The 16235-nt window shown below is 60.7% G+C and overlaps 1 protein-coding gene across 1 annotated transcript in view; it reads right to left on the bottom strand.

Annotated features, from left to right (window-relative positions):
- The window catches only part of LOC127466287 (antigen WC1.1-like), a 31720-nt gene extending 16615 nt beyond the window's left edge, over positions 1 to 15105 (bottom strand). Inside the window, 13 exon segments of the mRNA XM_051776947.1 lie at positions 10382 to 10540; positions 10728 to 10940; positions 11206 to 11289; positions 11502 to 11597; positions 11748 to 11924; positions 12006 to 12377; positions 12459 to 12933; positions 13030 to 13202; positions 13322 to 13636; positions 13710 to 14012; positions 14086 to 14400; positions 14490 to 14810; positions 14881 to 15105. Coding sequence (XP_051632907.1) covers positions 10425 to 10540; positions 10728 to 10940; positions 11206 to 11289; positions 11502 to 11597; positions 11748 to 11924; positions 12006 to 12377; positions 12459 to 12933; positions 13030 to 13202; positions 13322 to 13636; positions 13710 to 14012; positions 14086 to 14400; positions 14490 to 14810; positions 14881 to 14932 — 3012 coding nt within the window. The 5' untranslated portion in view covers positions 14933 to 15105 and the 3' untranslated portion in view covers positions 10382 to 10424.
- Between the last annotated feature and the right edge of the window lie 1130 nt (positions 15106 to 16235).

The raw sequence follows: 16235 nt of genomic DNA, 5'->3' as shown, positions 1-16235 counted from the left end.
TCCCTGGGGACACGTGTGCAGGGTGGGGGGCTCTGTGTCATCATCTCTGATAATGTCATTTGGGGCACTCCGGTGTCACTGGGAGGGTGGTGTTGTGGTGGAGAATATGAGTGGGGAGTCAAGGGGGTCCAGTGGGTTCCCCCAAAAACGGAGGGGACAGCCCAAAAATGCCTTAAAATTCATAAGGAGGGGCTGTGTGACTCTATGAATAGTAAACTCTTTAAAGTTTGTTATTTTTAAATCTATTGATGAATAATATCAATTCATATGAAAACTGATTTCAAAATAAAACCCCATACCTGTTATAATATATACAGGATTTTGAGCTATGAGAAATTCCAAACGTGGATCCATAGGGTTTGAAAATTAAAATAAAACTTTTGTACGAATACGTTAAACACTGAAGGGCTGGAAAATGTGAGGCAGGCACTCGCTGTGCAGCAGCAGGGGCAGCTCGGTGTGTCGGGGGTTGTTCCTGTCCCCTCCCTGTCACCCCAGGGCGGTGGCACCGAGCGGGGAAGGAGCGGCCGGGCCGGGCTGGGGCCGGGGGGGTTCCCGGGGCACCCGGGACTTGTGGTCTCCTGTCTCTCCCCCGGGGGGGTAAAATGAACATTTTGAGTTAAAACCGAGGCAATTAGTGAGGGACATTCTGCAGGGGAAATCGAGGTTCTCCCAGCAGGACAGGAAGGGACAATTCTGGGGTAAAACCTGAGCTGGGCAGGGGAGGTTTGGGGGTCAAACCCAAGTTCCTGTGCAGGGGACAGAAGGAAAGTTTGTGAGGGAAAAGCAGAGGCAAATTGGGAGGGGGAGCAGAGGTGACATTTTCCATAGAATTGCTGAGGTAATTTGGATGAAACAAAATCACCTTTTTTGTGGGGTGAATCCGGCGGTACCTTATCGAGGAAAAAGGAGCCTTTCTGAGAGAAAGGCTGGGAACTCAGAGAAGACCGAGGCAGCATTTTGGACAGAAAACCTGGAGTTCCATAGAGGGGACAGAGGTGACCCTTTTAGCTGAAAACTGGGGGTAATTTAGAGGGGACACGACCACTGTTTTATGTAGGAAAGGGGGGGGTGATGTAGAGGGGAGAGAGGTGGCATTTCAGAGGGAGTGGCTGAGCTGGTTGGTGAGGGCCGAGATGGACTGCCAGCTGCAGACTGAGCCTGGGACCTGAATCCTTTCCAGTCAGCAGGAGCTGTTCCCAAATGCCATCCCCTGGCTCATAACTCGGTAAGATTGTGTTCCTCCAACCCAACCCCCAGGTGCAGCTTTGGTGCTCCTGTGTGCACCTCTCGCCTTTGCCTCCTGAGACCATCCTTGTGTTGCAGCTCAGTAAAGTCCATTTTGGTGTTTATTGGTTTTGATTAGTGCGTGTAACAAAAGTACTGCTCAGTTTCTCTAAACTATTCCCCTCCTTCAATAGCTGCATCACCGGTCCAAAATTTATGTTCCTAGACAATCCTTTTCCAGCAGGAAACACCATTTTCCTTTTCCCGGTTGTTGGCAGGGCGGGGCCGCGCTGAGGGAACGGGGGCGGGGCCGCGCTGAGGGAACGGGGGCGGGGCCGCGCTGAGGGAACGGGGGCGGGGCCGTCCCGAGGGGCGGGGCCGGGCTGAGCGGGCGGGGCGGGGCCACAGGGCCGGGCGGGCTGGGATTGGGCGGAGGCGCTCGAGTGCTGATTGGGCAGCGCTGCCGGCCCGCGGTATAAAGGGCCGGCGGGGCGGGTGCGGGCGGTTGTGTGTGAGGGCTGAGGGTGCGGCCCCGCTGCTGCCCGGGCTGCGGAGGGGAGAGCGCCTTGGCCGCGGGGTTTGTGCACCGGGGCAGCCGGGGGCGTTTAGGGGCGCGTTGTGCTGGGCAGCGGGGGCCGGGTAAGCCCGTTACCTGCCGGGTGCCCCCGGGGGGAGCCGTGGCAGGGCTGCGGGGCTGTTGCTCTCTGGGTGTCTCAGGGTTTGCCTCGGAACCCCAAAGCCTTTCCCCGTGCAGGGTTATGAGGCAAAGACTAGTCTCAGTTTCCTGGTGCTGCATTAATGCTTTTTGCTCCTTTTCTGTCCAGTTGTGCCCTCCCTGGGGCTCAGCTCAGGTCCGTGCCCAGCGGCTGGTGGAGTGTGGCGAGTTGTGCTTCCTGCCGGGCGGGAGCTGCCCAGTCCAATTCCTGCCCAAGGCCTGATGGCCCAGGCCAAACCCTCTGGCAGGCAGTGGTTTTGTTCCCTCTCATGGTCTGTGCCCAGTGTGTCCCTGTGGGCAGTGCCAGGCTGGGGACAGGCACACAGAGCTGGCAGCACTCTCTGCTCCAAAGACACTTCTGGGCTCCTTGGAAACTGCCTCTGACACTTGGTTTTCTCCAGGAGAAATTAAGGAATTGCTCATGGCAGTTTGGAGATGAAGTTCTCCCAAAGGGAAGGAAAGAACCATATTCCTGTCAGAGCCCTTGGGATCTGCTGGGCTGAATTGGGAAGGGCCCCTTATCTGCAGAGCAAATACAGGACAACCTCAAACACAAAGCCCAGACTGTCAAGTGGGGCGTGAAAGCACCACTGGGACAAACCTCCACTCTCCTGATTCTTTTCAGGGGCTGCTCCAACCCAGCTCTGAAGCTGCCAAGCCCAAACTGTCCCCAGCGCTCTGGAACAACAGGATCTTCCTAGGGATGATGCATTGGAAGCACAGCCCTCATTCTCACCCTCCACACACTCCCAGGCTCACCCCAAATTCAGGACAAGGGGCCAAAGGCCACTCGGGCCGGGGCTCTCTCTGTCTCTGCGGGCTCAGGGACTGCAGCCACCAGGGCCCTCCAGCACGGACAGCCTGGACCCAGAGCAGATCCCTGGGCATTAGCAGCGTCCTGGGCATCCCTGGAGACAGAAACCATCAGCCTCTGGGATAGCACTTCATTGCCAGCACACACAGCCTGCCACATTTAGGGGGGCAGCTCTCGGACCACAAAACCAGTCTGACCCAGTTCTCCTGGGCACCAACACGGACTCCACAAACCCACCAGAATGAGAATGTTCTGCTGCTTTGACAAACTTCAGCCCAGCTTTGCAAACCTCAGTCCCTGCAGCTCCTGCTCTCCAGAGCCCTGTTCAGGGCTGGCTCCAGTTCCCTGGAGAACCTGCCCCAGCCCCACTCTGGGCCAGCCTGAGCAGAAGCCACTGGGCTGCCCAAGGAAGAACCCTCCCCTGGCTGCTGCAGCTGGAGGGAGATCCAGCTCCCAGTGGAATGCTGGCACCAGCCTCCCAGATGGTCTCTCCCCAGCCCTTGGCAGTGGCTCAGAATGGCAGCAGCTCCAGTGCCAGCTGGGTCCCTGCACGAGTCCTTGTCCCAGCCCTGCCACACGGACACCCACGGGAGACACCCACAGGCACACAGGCCTTGCTTGCACAATTCCTCACCCACAGCTGAGGGAAAGCCACACAATATTAAGAAATTCGCTGGGCTGAGAGCACTCATCACTCCAGTCCATCAGTTTGGTAGGGAACACGCCCACATTCTAACCCCACCTCTAAATTTCTAACAGGTTCTCTTCAAAAGATCCTGGACAGGAACTCAGACAACAGAACCCAAAGACTGCACAGGCAATAACAGAAGGTTTGCCATGAAGAACAGGAGTTCCTTGTTTTCCTTAACACCCTGGGACTGTAGGACCCAATCTTTGCAACCAAGTGACACCAGAGATGTTATTAATACTTAAACTTTTCCCCCATGGTTCTGTCTCAGAGAACTGGGCCAGCCCTGAGCTACTCCCAGGTGCCTGCAGTGCTTTGGGGAGGGGCAGGACGATGCCCCACTTCTGCTTGGAAACATTCAAGATGAGGAAAAGCCACTTCCCTTCTCTCCCTCTGACCCAGAACCAAAACAGTCCTGTAGGACAACACGGACTATGCACGGAAGGCCCGAGTCAGTGGGGGAAAAAACACCCTAAACAAAGCAAACCACCCCAAATTTCCAGATAAAAACACGCTGCTTCCTTAACAGGAGCACACCAAACTCATTGAAGCCAGAGAGGAAATTACAAACAAACAAACAAAGACCTAAAAAGATGCTTTGCACTGATACATTCCCTGGTTGATCATTCCAAAGGAAATTCTCCACAGATCAGAAGCAAATACCAATACTTTGTCCTCTGTTGAAAATTAACAACTTGAGGGGCTGGACATGTCCAGTGAGGGTTCAGGGTCTGGTGGGTCGTTTATGGCTGATCCCGACCGGCCCAGGCCAAACCCAACCACCCCCATGGCTGCTCCATCCCAGACCTGGGGACAACATTCAGACAGTTTGGAAACACTCCCCTTCCCTGCTACTCCCTCCTTCCTTACACATCCAGTGCCCAGGGAGCAAATGCCAACAGGCAGGAGGAGAGAAAGGTGTCCCTGTGACTTACTCCACCCCACGGCAGCACCAGGAGCCCCCAGCCCGGCCGGGGCTGCAGCCTCTTGCCTTTGGCTGCTCCCAGCCCAGGGCACTTGGCAGAGCTGGGCTGGATCAGGGCTTTGGCCTGGCCTGGAAGAGAGGAGAACAAGGCAATTAAGGGCACTGGGCAAGTCAAAGGCTCCTGCCCTTCACCCTTCTCTCCTGATTGCTCACTAGAGGGTTTTAGCCATGAAAAATCCAGGACAGACACCAAATAAAATGGGACCTTCTCCAGCATTTTCATTCCTATCTATTTCAGGCACTAAAAGGAGGCTCATCTTTCTTACTGCATTCCTAGCCCCATTTGGATAGAACCCTTTTCATTCCAAACCCCCTTTGTGAGTCAGTCCATCCTCTGCCACTGGACTTTGGACAAAGGAAGAGACACCTGGGATGCTGGAGCCCAGGAAATGAGGGAGAGAGACCTGACAGGGAAAGGCTTCAAGGCACTCCAGAACTCAGAAATATGTTCATGCCTTGCCAGCCCACCCCAATTCTGTGCCACCCACCTGAGCTGGGCAGGTGAGGCCAAGGCTCCCCTTCCTGCTGCCAATCACTGTCCCAGCACACGGATCCCCATGTTGGGCAGCACTTGGGAAAACTTGGGAAAGGCCAAAGGGAAATGGCACTGCCTGTCAGAAAACATGTCTGTGAACATCCCTTCTGCACCAATGTAATCCCATCCCTCTGCTCCAATAAACCCAGGGCAGGCAGGTCTCTCCAGCCCAGGGAGAGCAGGAAGGAGAACTGCAGGAACACAGGCAGGCACGGGCAGCTCTTGGCACTGATTCCCTGCAGACTTCTCTGCACTTGGGGCTCTTGGCACTTCAGTTCTAAGGAATGGGGGGGCAGCAGCCCAGGAATGCCCCTCAAAACCAGGGGCCTGGGCAGCTGGAGATTAGAGGAGGGGAGTTGTGAGGGGAGACACGGAGAGAGAACAGGAACAGGGGTTGTTTGGGAACAGGCTGTGTGTCCAGCAGGGAGGGGAACTGGAAACACGGGAGGCTGGAGGAAGGCAGGGGGTGAGCACGGGCCTGCCTTGGATGGATCCTTTTTCCCTTGGCTCAGGGGCCTCAGCTCCACCTCTCTGAGAGCAGCAGGGAACTGCTGCAGGGGAAGAGTTCAGTTAGGCACAAGCCAGTGATGCAGCCACAGGGGCAGGGGAAGAGGGGAGAGGAACTGACACCAAAGTGACACAATCACCACTGAAAGGGACTTTATTGAGCTGCAGCACAAACACCTTCACAGCAGGCCAGGGCAGGAGATGCCCACAGGACCACCAGCACAGCAGCTGGGCTTGCAGGAACACCATCTTCTCAAGGGATGGAGCCCGGGGCTGACAGTGGGGATCCAGCCTGGGGGGCTGGAGAGCACTCAGGCATCAGGGCCAAGTCCTGCCCCCTCACTCCAGATAGTTCAGCCCCAGCAGCAGTGGGATTTTCTGCCTCTCCCTCCACTATTATTTGGGACCCAAAAGCAGGGAAGAAAACCAGGCCCTTACAGGTGAATTGGGGGCACCTCTTCATCCAAGAGCAGCTCCAAGAAAGGTACTGAGCCAACACCTCACCAAAGACACAGGAAAACAAGTGCCAACACCTCAACAATCACTCCAGTTTTCAACTGATAAAGCAAAACTAAAGAAAAGCTTTTCAGACATTGGGAAGAGTCCATCCCATTTTTACCAGCTTGTGGGACTCGTTCCCAGCCTCCTGAGGTTCATTTCCCACCTCACTGGGGGCTGCAGTACACCTGGTTCTACACACACACACACAAGGAGCTGCTGCTCCTGCATTCCAGTCTCCTGGTTCTCCTTGCAACTCCTCCAGCTGTTTGCCCAGCTCTCCAGTGCCCCTTCCTTTGCCCACTGCACTTGTTCACAGCCCCAGGGCTCCCAGGGCCACCCTGGGCTCTCCCCTGCCCTGACACTCAGGGTCCTTTCCCAGCCTGACTCCATCCAGCACTGACCCAGCTGCTGCAGCTGCAATTCTCCTGCTCCTGCCCTCCCTCTGCCTGCAAAACACCCCTGCCAGCTCCTGCACCCCACCTCTTACCTCCCAGACAACAGGAGCTGCATCCTCCTGGATCCTCCAGCTGGATGCTGCTGGCTCTGGGCAGCTCCCACCCTTCAGCAGGGGATGCCAAAGGCAGCTCTGGGGACTGTCCCGAGGGCAGGGACACCCACTGTGGGTCACACCAACACTCAGCCATCTCAGCCCTGGGCTCTTCTGCCTGCAGGGCAACAAACAGCCAAGCAGGGACACTGGGACACTCCAAGGAAACAGGGACAACAAACTGAGGAGCCTGGGACACCACAGCCCCCAAACCTGCCCAGGCTCCAGCTGCTGCACAGACCTGTGGCCACACAGGACCCAAACCCACCCCCAGCACAGACAACCCTGGGGAGGTCAAGCTGCTCATTCCCCACCACAACCAAACATCCAGTGCCACTGTCTGTCAGACCCTGCTCCAGGAATCAACCATCTTTGTCATTTGCTTTCTCTACAAGTCCTTGCATTCATGTTCTACTATCAAACCATGTTTAGCAAATTTAGCTATTACTGGAACCAATCCAGCTTGGCTTCCTAATTTTAATGGACACTGGGTTTGCCTTACCAGTACAATTGCAGCTGCCTCTTCAGTCAGGATCTTGCTGCTGACAGGAGTTCTTCCCTGCAAAAGAAGAGCTGCTGCTTGGACACATTCAGTTTCAGGAATTGCAGTTTCAATATTCCCATTTCTCAATTTCATTTCTGCCTCAACTTTTCCACTCAATCTCTTCCTAGCAGAGTTTTGGGGCAGTTTGGCAAAGAGACAAACTCAGGAATTAGCCAATGTTTTCCCAGTTTAACCCCTGTCACACCAATCACCTTAACACTGCCAGTCCTTCATTCTCTCTCTGTTGTGTTTTGGACCTGTGTCTGACCAGGACATGTGCCAACCAAATGCTGGGGACTGGAACACACATCTGGCACTCCTGGAGCTCTCACCATTACAGTCAAGAGCAAACAGCCAATTGGACCATCACTGCTCATTTCTTAATCCCAACCCCACACTTCTTTGGCACTTGGAGCACCACTTTTATCACCCAATGACAGCCCATTAGAGAGCTCCATGTCTAGCAGGGACAGGGACCCCTGGGATACTCTCAGCAATGCCTGAATCCATGGCAGGGACCTTGCTTTGAGCTCCCCAGGGCCGGGCACCCCGAGGATCTCCCCGAATAATCCTTTCGGTGCGCGCTGGAGTCCTTGGGGTGCCCCAACCCGGGGGGCACCAACAGTACTGTCCCTCCAGGGGGCCAATTTGGTCCCAAAATGCAGGGGGATCTTGCCTGTGTCCCAGACTGGTCCGGGGATCTGAGACCCTTCCCGAGAAAATCTCGGTGCCGGCGTGAAGGGCCAGAGATCCCTTGGAGCCACGGGAGAGCAGGCACAGAGTCCCTCCTGGGGGCCAATTCTGCTGCCTGAAATCAGCTCTTCAAAGAAACCTCTAAGATTCAATTGGTGAGTTTTAGAAGCCAGCCATTCCTACACACTAAGATATTTTAGGAGCTTATTGACTGAAAAAGCATAAAGCTTTTATCATGGAAATCTGACCTCCAACAGACAGCTCCTTTCCCCTTTCAGTACAAAATTGTTTTCATGGAATCATTTAATAGAAAGTGCCCAGGAACTCCAGACTGTGCTTTCCAGAACAGAAAATAAACAGAGGGAAGGAACTTTGCACAAGTGTAACACACTCCAGAACAGACCTGACTTTAGTTCTACTCTTTGTGTTCAAATACAGCAGTCAAAAGCTCCAGCAGGAGAGCTGGCACATGACCCATGGTACCCTGAAAGTCTATCTCACGAGGGCTGTAGGAAAATCACAGCTGTACGAGTCCCTTGTGCCTGCAGATGCCTGGGGAACCTTTCCATCCACCTCGTGCTCTCCCAGCAGGAGAAAGGGTGACCTCAGGGATACAGTGGCACTCGACATCCTGCTGAGTAGCATAAAGGTGAGTTGGAATCTAAAGCTTCCTTTGCTGGGAGCTTTGTTCAACCAAGAAGGGGAAAATCTGCATCTCCTTTGGTGCAGGTGTCAACAGAGACCAACAGAGCTTTTGCCTTTTTCAGAGAACTGTGCCTTTTTTGGCTCCCTGGCAGCTCCAATGGCACCAGAACCCCCTTCCTGCACACCCACGGGTGTCACACACAGGCACCCACACACCTTTTCTCCAGCCCACAGGTGGCCAACATTTCCTCACCCTGAACATCCCAAGGGCAGTATTTTTGCTAGAGAGCACAGCAACCCCCCTGTCCTTGCAAAAAAGGAACCCATTCTCCTGGACATTTCTCCAACACTCGAGGTCTTTTGAAGCTGCTCTCATGGCACCAAACCTGGTTGGGGTCTCTCCCAGCTGTTGGCTCTCCTTGGAGTTAACAGGCACACACTCCATTCCATCCTCCCCCAGCCAAACCCAATTCTCACCGGCAGGACGGGCCCTGCCCTTCCCTGTCCAAGCTCCCGGGCTCGGCACAGCCGTGGGGACAGAGCAGCTTCCCAAGGCAGCTCCCGCCCGGCAGGAAGCACAACTCGCCACACTCCACCAGCCGCTGGGCACGGACCTGAGCTGAGCCCCAGGGAGGGCACAACTGGACAGAGAAGGAGCAAAAAGCATTAATACAGCACCGAGAAACCAAGACCAGTCTTTGCCTCCTAACCCTGCACGGAGAAAGGCTTTGGGATTCCGAGGCAAACCCTGAGACACCCAGAGAGCAACAGCCCCGCAGCCCTGCCACGGCTCCCCCCGGGGGCACCCGGCAGGTAACGGGCTCACCCGGCCCCCGCTGCCCAGCACAACGCTGCCCAATCAGCACTCGAGGCCCTCACCAACCAGCTCAGCCACTCCCTCTGAAATGCCACCTCTCTCCCCTCTACATCACCCCCCCCTTTCCTACATAAAACAGTGGTCATGTCCCCTCTAAATTACCCCCAGTTTTCAGCTAAAAGGGTCACCTCTGTCCCCTCTATGGAACTCCAGGTTTTCTGTCCAAAATTCTGCCTCGGTCTTCTCTGAGTTCCCAGCCTTTCTCTCAGAAAGGCTCCTTTTTCCTCGAAAAGGTACCCCCAGATTCACCCCACAAAAAAGGTGATTTTGTTTCATCCAAATTACCTCAGCAATTCTATGGAAAATGTCACCTCTGCTTCCCCTCCCAATTTGCCTCTGCTTTTCCCTCACAAACTTTCCTTCTGTCCCCTGCACAGGAACTCCGGTTTGACCCCCAAACGTCCCCTGCCCAGCTCAGGTTTTACCCCAGAATTGTCCCTTCCTGTCCTGCTGGGTGAACCTGGATTTCCCCTGCAGAATGTCCCTCACTAATTGCCTCGGTTTTAACTCAAAATGTTCATTTTACCCCCCCAGGAGAGACAGGAGGCCACAAGTCCTGGGTGCCCCGGGAACCCCCCCGGCCCCAGCCCGGCCCGGCCGCTCCTTCCCCGCTCGGTGCCACCGCCCCGGGGTGACAGGGAGGGGACAGGAACAACCCCCGACACACCGACCTGCCCCTGCTGCTGCACAGCGAGTACCTGCCTCACATTTTCCAGCCCTTCAGTGTTTAACGTATTCGTACAAAAGTTTTATTTTAATTTTCAAACCCTATGGATCCACGTTTGGAATTTCTCATAGCTCAAAATCCTGTATATATTATTACAGGTATGGGGTTTTATTTTGAAATCAGTTTTCATATGAATTGATATTATTCATCAATAGATTTAAAAATAACAAATTTAAAAGGCTTTAGTATTTTACAGAGACACACAGCCCCTCCTTACAAATTTTTAGGCATTTTTGGGCTGTCCCCTCCGTTTTTGGGGGAACCCACTGGACCCCCTTGACTCCCCACTCATATTCTCCACCACAACACCACCCTCCCAGTGACACCGGAGTGCCCCAAATGACATTATCAGAGATGATGTCACAGAGCCCCCCACCCTGCACACGTGTCCCCAGGGATGGGGCATGGCCGGGACATCCTCACTGCGACATCCCCGGGGTGCCGGTGCCGACATCATCATAGTCCATGTGCCCCGGGGGCTGTCCCGGGGGGTCCCCTGTGGCTCCGGGGGGACTTGGAGGGGGGCAGCTCCCACCTTGGGGACAGCAAAGGCAGGTGCCTCAGGGGGACAGCTCCATGTGCCCCTTCCAGACCCCACCTGGGGTGTTTCTGTGTTTCTGCAGCCCCCGTGGATCTGGTGCGGGATCCCAGCTCACCACCATAGCCAAACCCCCCATGGAGTGGCTCTGCAGGGGGGACAGGGCAGCTGTGGTCGCTCTTACCTGTGGGTGGGACACAGATCCAGCCCCTCTGTGCCACCCCCTCAGAGATGTCCCCAGTGCTGGAAGCGGGAGACTCCTCTGGCACGGCCGTGGCATCATCGTAGCCATCCGGGGTTCCAGCCATGGCATCGTCGTAGTCGTCCAGGGTTCCTGCTGTGGCATCGTTGTAGCCATCTGGGGTTCCACGCCCAGGCAGGGCAGGGGGGGCTGGGACTGGCACGGGGGTACATGGCACTGACCCGGTGGCTGTAGCAGGGACTGGCTGTGCCATTCCCCTCCAGCTGTGCCATTGCCCCCTCCGGTTCTGCCATTCCCCTCTGCCCGTGCCACCAGGGATGTGTTGGTGGCCCTTGGTCCCTCAGGGAAAGGCGATGCTTCTCTGCCCACTAACGAGGGGGACGTGTCCCCTCAGCTCCCCAGCCCTGCCGTGTCCCCTGTCCCCAGCACTCCCCGCTGGGTTCCTGCCCTGTGCCCCTACCTGGGGCTGCCCCGGTGTCACTCCCCTCCACGCTGTCCCCGGTGTAATACAGCAGCTTCTTCACTGAGCCCTCCCGCGGGGAACCTGCAGGGGGAAAACAGAGTGTTGGGGGTGGCCAGAGGTGGCACCGCGGGTGACACAACCTCAGCCACAGAGCAGGGCTGTGATGGGACCCAGGGACCCCCCACACCACGGGGAGGAGCCAGTGCTGTGCCACCAGGACCCGCTGCCGCGGTGGGACTGTGGGGCAGAGCCCCCCTGTCCGGGCAGAGCTGGGGCACGGGGGCTGCACCGACCTGGGCGACTGGGCACCTCCTGGTACTCCGGCATGGCGCTGTAGTCCAGCTCCTCGTAGATGGCGTCGGGGATGGCACCCACGGCTCTGCCGGGGCCTGCAACAAGAGGCAGCGCTCTCCCAGGGCCGTGGGCACCGTGGGTGGCACCGGGGTCACCCACTGCCCACCCTCCGAGCCGTTCCACACGGGGGGAGCCCCTGAACCCCCAAAGCGGCTCTGCCCCGGCACCCACCCGCCGGGACCCACCTCGGCGCCAAGCGCGGGCACGGCACATCAGCACGGCCAGGGCGCCCAGGGCCAGGCACAGCAGCGTCCCCAGGACCACGCACAGCACCACCGGCACCGGCACAGTCCCCCTGACCACCTGCCCGCTTGTCACCGGCACAGTCCCCCTGGCCACCGCAGGGCCGCTGCTGGGGACAGCTGTGGGGACACGGCCAGGCAGTGAGGGCAGGGGGATCCCAGCCGGCCCGGCGGGGGGGCTGCTGGCACGGGCAGAGCTACCTGTGCAGGTGGCCCCGTCCGGGCACGGGGGGGTGGCTGTCTCGCTGGGGTTGTCACTGTCCTCCGCACAAGCCACGTAGGCGTCCCCTCGGGGGCCGCAGGCCTGCAGGTGCCAGGGTGCCGAGGGGCACCCCCAGAGCGAGCGGGCCCCCTCCTCGCAGCCCACCCAGGCCAGCCAGGCGGGGGCCGGCTGCAGGGCTGGTACGGGTGCCAGCTGCCCCCCGTCCCCACAGCCCAGCTGCCGGCAGACGGCGGCGGCGGTGCCGGGGCTGGTGCCGGTGGCGCACACGCGGCCCCAGGTGCCGTTGTGGAGCAGCTCCAGGGACCCGCTGCAGCGCCCGCGCCCGCCCGCCAGCCGCAGGGAGAGCTGCTCTGCGAGGGGAGCAGGGGGGTCACGGCACGGACGGGAACCCCCCGGGGGCTCTGCTGCTCCCCGCCCCGGGGACACCCGACACTCACCTGAGCAGACGGCCCCGGCCCCGGCCCCGCGCTCGCACTCGCGCCCTTCCGAGCGTGGGCATTCCCAGAGAGACTCCTCGCTCCCGGCGCACTCAACCACGTACGGCCACGCTGTCCCCGGCCCGGGGCCGAAGCGCGCCGAGCCGGGGGCCTCCAGTGCCGCGCCACAGCCCAGCTCCCGGCACACAACGGCGGCGGCCCGCAGGTCCCAGCGCTCCTGGCACACGATGCTCCAGGTGCCACCGGCATAGACCTCCACCCGCCCGGCGCAGCGCCCGGCACCGCCCGCCAGCCTCACCCGCCGGCTGCCTGCGGGCACGGAAGGACCGGGCTGGGGGCTGCTCGGGGCACCAGCACCCCGGCCCTTCTCGGGACACCCACCTGAGCAGACGATGGCTGCCCCATGAGGGATGTCGGTTGGCCCGGTGGTCATGTCCCAGAGTATTAAGTCGTTCAGCCAGACAGGCATCTCCTGGTTGGTCATCTTCCAGAGAGTGTGGACCACTTCTATTGTAATGTTCTGCTCTGAATCGCTCATGTTCCACACGGGGACCGTACCAACGACAGCATGGCTCTTGTCCAGCCCACCACAGCCCAGCTTCCCACACACCACACCGAAATTCCGTTCAGCCAAAACCTCTCCTGGCACACGGCGCCAAACCCCAGGGCTTATGGCCAACTCCAGCCACCCGTCACACCGGCTCTCACCCTCCACCAGCCGCATGGAATTCACGATGCCTGTAAAACGACCTGGCTTAGCACTCCCCTCACCCCAAAACAGCCCTGAGTGCTCCACTCCCAATTCTTGGGGTGTCCCAAAAGCCCTTGGAGGCTCTTCCCACAGGTACCACACAGACCTGAGCAGTTGACGGCGGCGGCGTTCCCCGGGCTGCAGGGGGGCTCCCCCAGCACGGCCACGGGGCACTCGCCCGGGTGCAGCTCGCTCCCGCTGCAGCCGAAGGCGTCCGGCCTCAGCGGCCCGTCCCCGCTGCCGAAGGAGCCTCCCGGGGGCACGGTGACGGCGTGGCCACAGCCCAGGTGGCGGCACAGGACGTCGGCATCGGGCAGGTCCCAGTCGGTGGCGCAGACGGACCCCCACGTGCCCCTCACCGCCACCTCCACCCGCCCGGCACAGCCCGAGCTGCTGTTCCCCAGCCGGAAGCCCGTGTAGGCTGTGGCAGAAAGGCCGTTCAGGGGGGTGATGCTGGGGGGACCCCCAACACCCCCGGTGTCCCCGGTGCTTACGGGAGCAGATGATGGTGGCGTGGCCAGCGCAGCCCTGGCTGTGGGGCACCCGCCGGGCGCAGGCGCTGAGGAGGGGCTCGCTGCCGGTGCAGTTGAACCCCCCCTCCCACAGCGGCCCCGTTCCCGCCCCAAACCGGCCGCTGCCGGGGATGGCCAGCGCCGCGCCGCAGCCCAGCTCCCGGCACACCACCTGGGCCACCTTCATGTCCACGTGCTCCGCGCAGACACCAACCCAGGCCTGGCGCTGCCGCACCTCCAACCGCCCGGCACAGGCTCTGTCACCTCCGACCAGCCGGGAAAACCCTGCGGGAGCGGTGCAGAGTTGGCACTGAGGGATGTGCCGGGAGTGCCGCGTCCCTCCCAGCCCGGCTCCTACCTTGGCAGATGACGGCGGTGTCATAGTCGTGGTTGTTACTATAAGGTCCCCAGCCACGGATCTCGCAGTCCCACAGTGTGGCCTCATCCCCCTTGCAGTCCACCAGGACCAGGTTGATGGGCCCGGCCCCCGTGCCAAAGTGGTTGCGGGCGGCATAGGCACCAGCGGCCGAGCCACAGCCCAGCTGCTGGCACACCACCTCAGCATCCTCCATGTCCCAGTTGTCATCTCCCACTGAGCCCCAGTGTCCCTGAAGCTTCACCTCCACTCTCCCGGAACAGGGACCGCCGCCCACCAGCCTCAGCTCCACGGCCTCTGCACCGGGACACCGGCACAGTTCAGCCCTGCCTGGCACACCCCGGCACAAGGTGGGTGTCCCGGCACGGCCAGCCTGTCCCCCTCACCTGTGCAGATCACCCCCGCATCCCGCTTGTGGCTGCAGGAGTGCTGGCCCCATCCGAAGTTCGGACACTCCTCCAGCACCTCCTCGGTGCCACGGCAGAAGTAGGGCTGGAGCCAGATCCGGCCACTGCCCTGCCCGAACGGGGCGTATGGGGACGACGAGGCCACGCGGCCACAGCCCAGCTGCCGGCACACCACGGTGGCCCAGCGAGCTTCCCAGTCGAAGTCCAAGACACAGACGGAGCCCCACTCACCGTCGTGATTCACCTCCACGCGTCCGGCACAGCGCCCGCCGCCCCCCACCAGCCGCAGTTGCCCGGAGCCTGCGGCACGGAGGGGCCTGAGCCGGGCCCGGCACCGGCGGGTCCCCGCTCCCACCACCCCGCCACTCACCCCCACACAGCTGCAGGCACAGCAGCAGCCCCAGCGCCCCGACCGGCCCCATCCCACCGTCCCGCACCCCCAGCGCAGGCAGGGGATGATGTAGCGGCAGCGCCGGAGCCGGTGCAGGCGGCAGCACCAGGGGAGCCTTTATCAGCCGAGGGATCGCCCAGCTGCGGGGCCACGGCCTCCAATAACCTGCTTCGTGCCCAAATATGAGGCTCGGCTCCGCTTCTGGCGTCACACACCTCGCCACAGTGGGCCGGCACACGGATGTCCCCGGGGGGAGCCGCCCCCCCCCCCAGCACCTGGGCCGAGGGGGCCCCTCCTGTACCCCCCGTGGGTCCAACTCTGCCGCTGGAGCCCGGCAAGAGCCATCCCCGCGCTGACAGGATTCAGCCCCAATCCCGCCGGAGCCTCCACGGGACCGCCCCGAGGAGCGGCTCGAGGCAGAGCCCCGGGGCCCCCTCCCCGGTGCCCCCTCCCCGGGCGGTGGGAGCAGCCCCCGGCTCCCCGCGGGGGCGGCGGGTCCCGGTGCCTCGCGCGGGCGGTGGCACATGGCGGGGCTGCCGCAGCTGTGCCCCCGCGCTCGCCTCGCCGCCGGGGCAGGAAGGAGGCGGTCACCGCCCGCCGGGGACGCGGCCGAGGCACCGACCGCACGCGGCTCCTGCCACCTGCGCCGGCACCGATAACGCCGCCGCTCTGCGCGCCGGCACCTGGGCACGGGCAAGGCCCGGGGGGGCACAGAACCCACTCGGGGGGGCACCCGCCTGGGTGAGCCGGCAGCGAGCACCACCGCAAACAAGGCGTGCGGGAGGGGGGAGCAGCAGCTCCGTCGGTGTCTCGCTTGTGCCTGAGGGTGAGGACGGGGCTGAGCCGCCGCTCCGGCCGCGCCGAGCAGTGCCAGTGCCGGGGAACAGCGTGTTCCCGGCGGGGTCACACCTGCAGCGGCGCAGGCACCGCCACGTGCCGCCAGTCCCGCGTGGGACCGGGCACCTGCCACCTGCCAGCGCCCCCGTGTCACCCCGCCGTGGCTTGTGGGGCTGCTCCCAACCCTGGAGAGCCCTGGGGTGTCCCCATGGTGTCGCATGGACCTGCCACAGCTGCCCGGCCTTCCCTCCCGCCCGCAGGAAGACCCGGCCGGGCAGGCAGCAGGGGACGGCACGGCTCCGGTCTCCCCACGGCGGGCGGGGACCCTGGCAGTGGTTTCCGGGGACACCGTCAGCGCCTCCCAACCCTCCCTTCCAAGGACACGGCACCGTGTCCGTCACAAGCGCTGGAATGGGGCCCGGGGTGGGGGGGAAGGCGCAGGAGAAAGATGCGGACCCCCCGCCCATGGCCCCGGCCCGTGACCACGCCCCGTGCGC

This window comes from Manacus candei, unplaced genomic scaffold (genome assembly GCF_025592945.1).
Source record: "Manacus candei isolate 608988 ecotype Guabito, Panama unplaced genomic scaffold, ASM2559294v1 h1tg000009l, whole genome shotgun sequence".
NCBI lineage: Eukaryota > Metazoa > Chordata > Aves > Passeriformes > Pipridae > Manacus > Manacus candei.
Note: the sequence above shows the minus strand (reverse complement) of the source record. Positions and strands in the feature narration are given on the sequence as shown.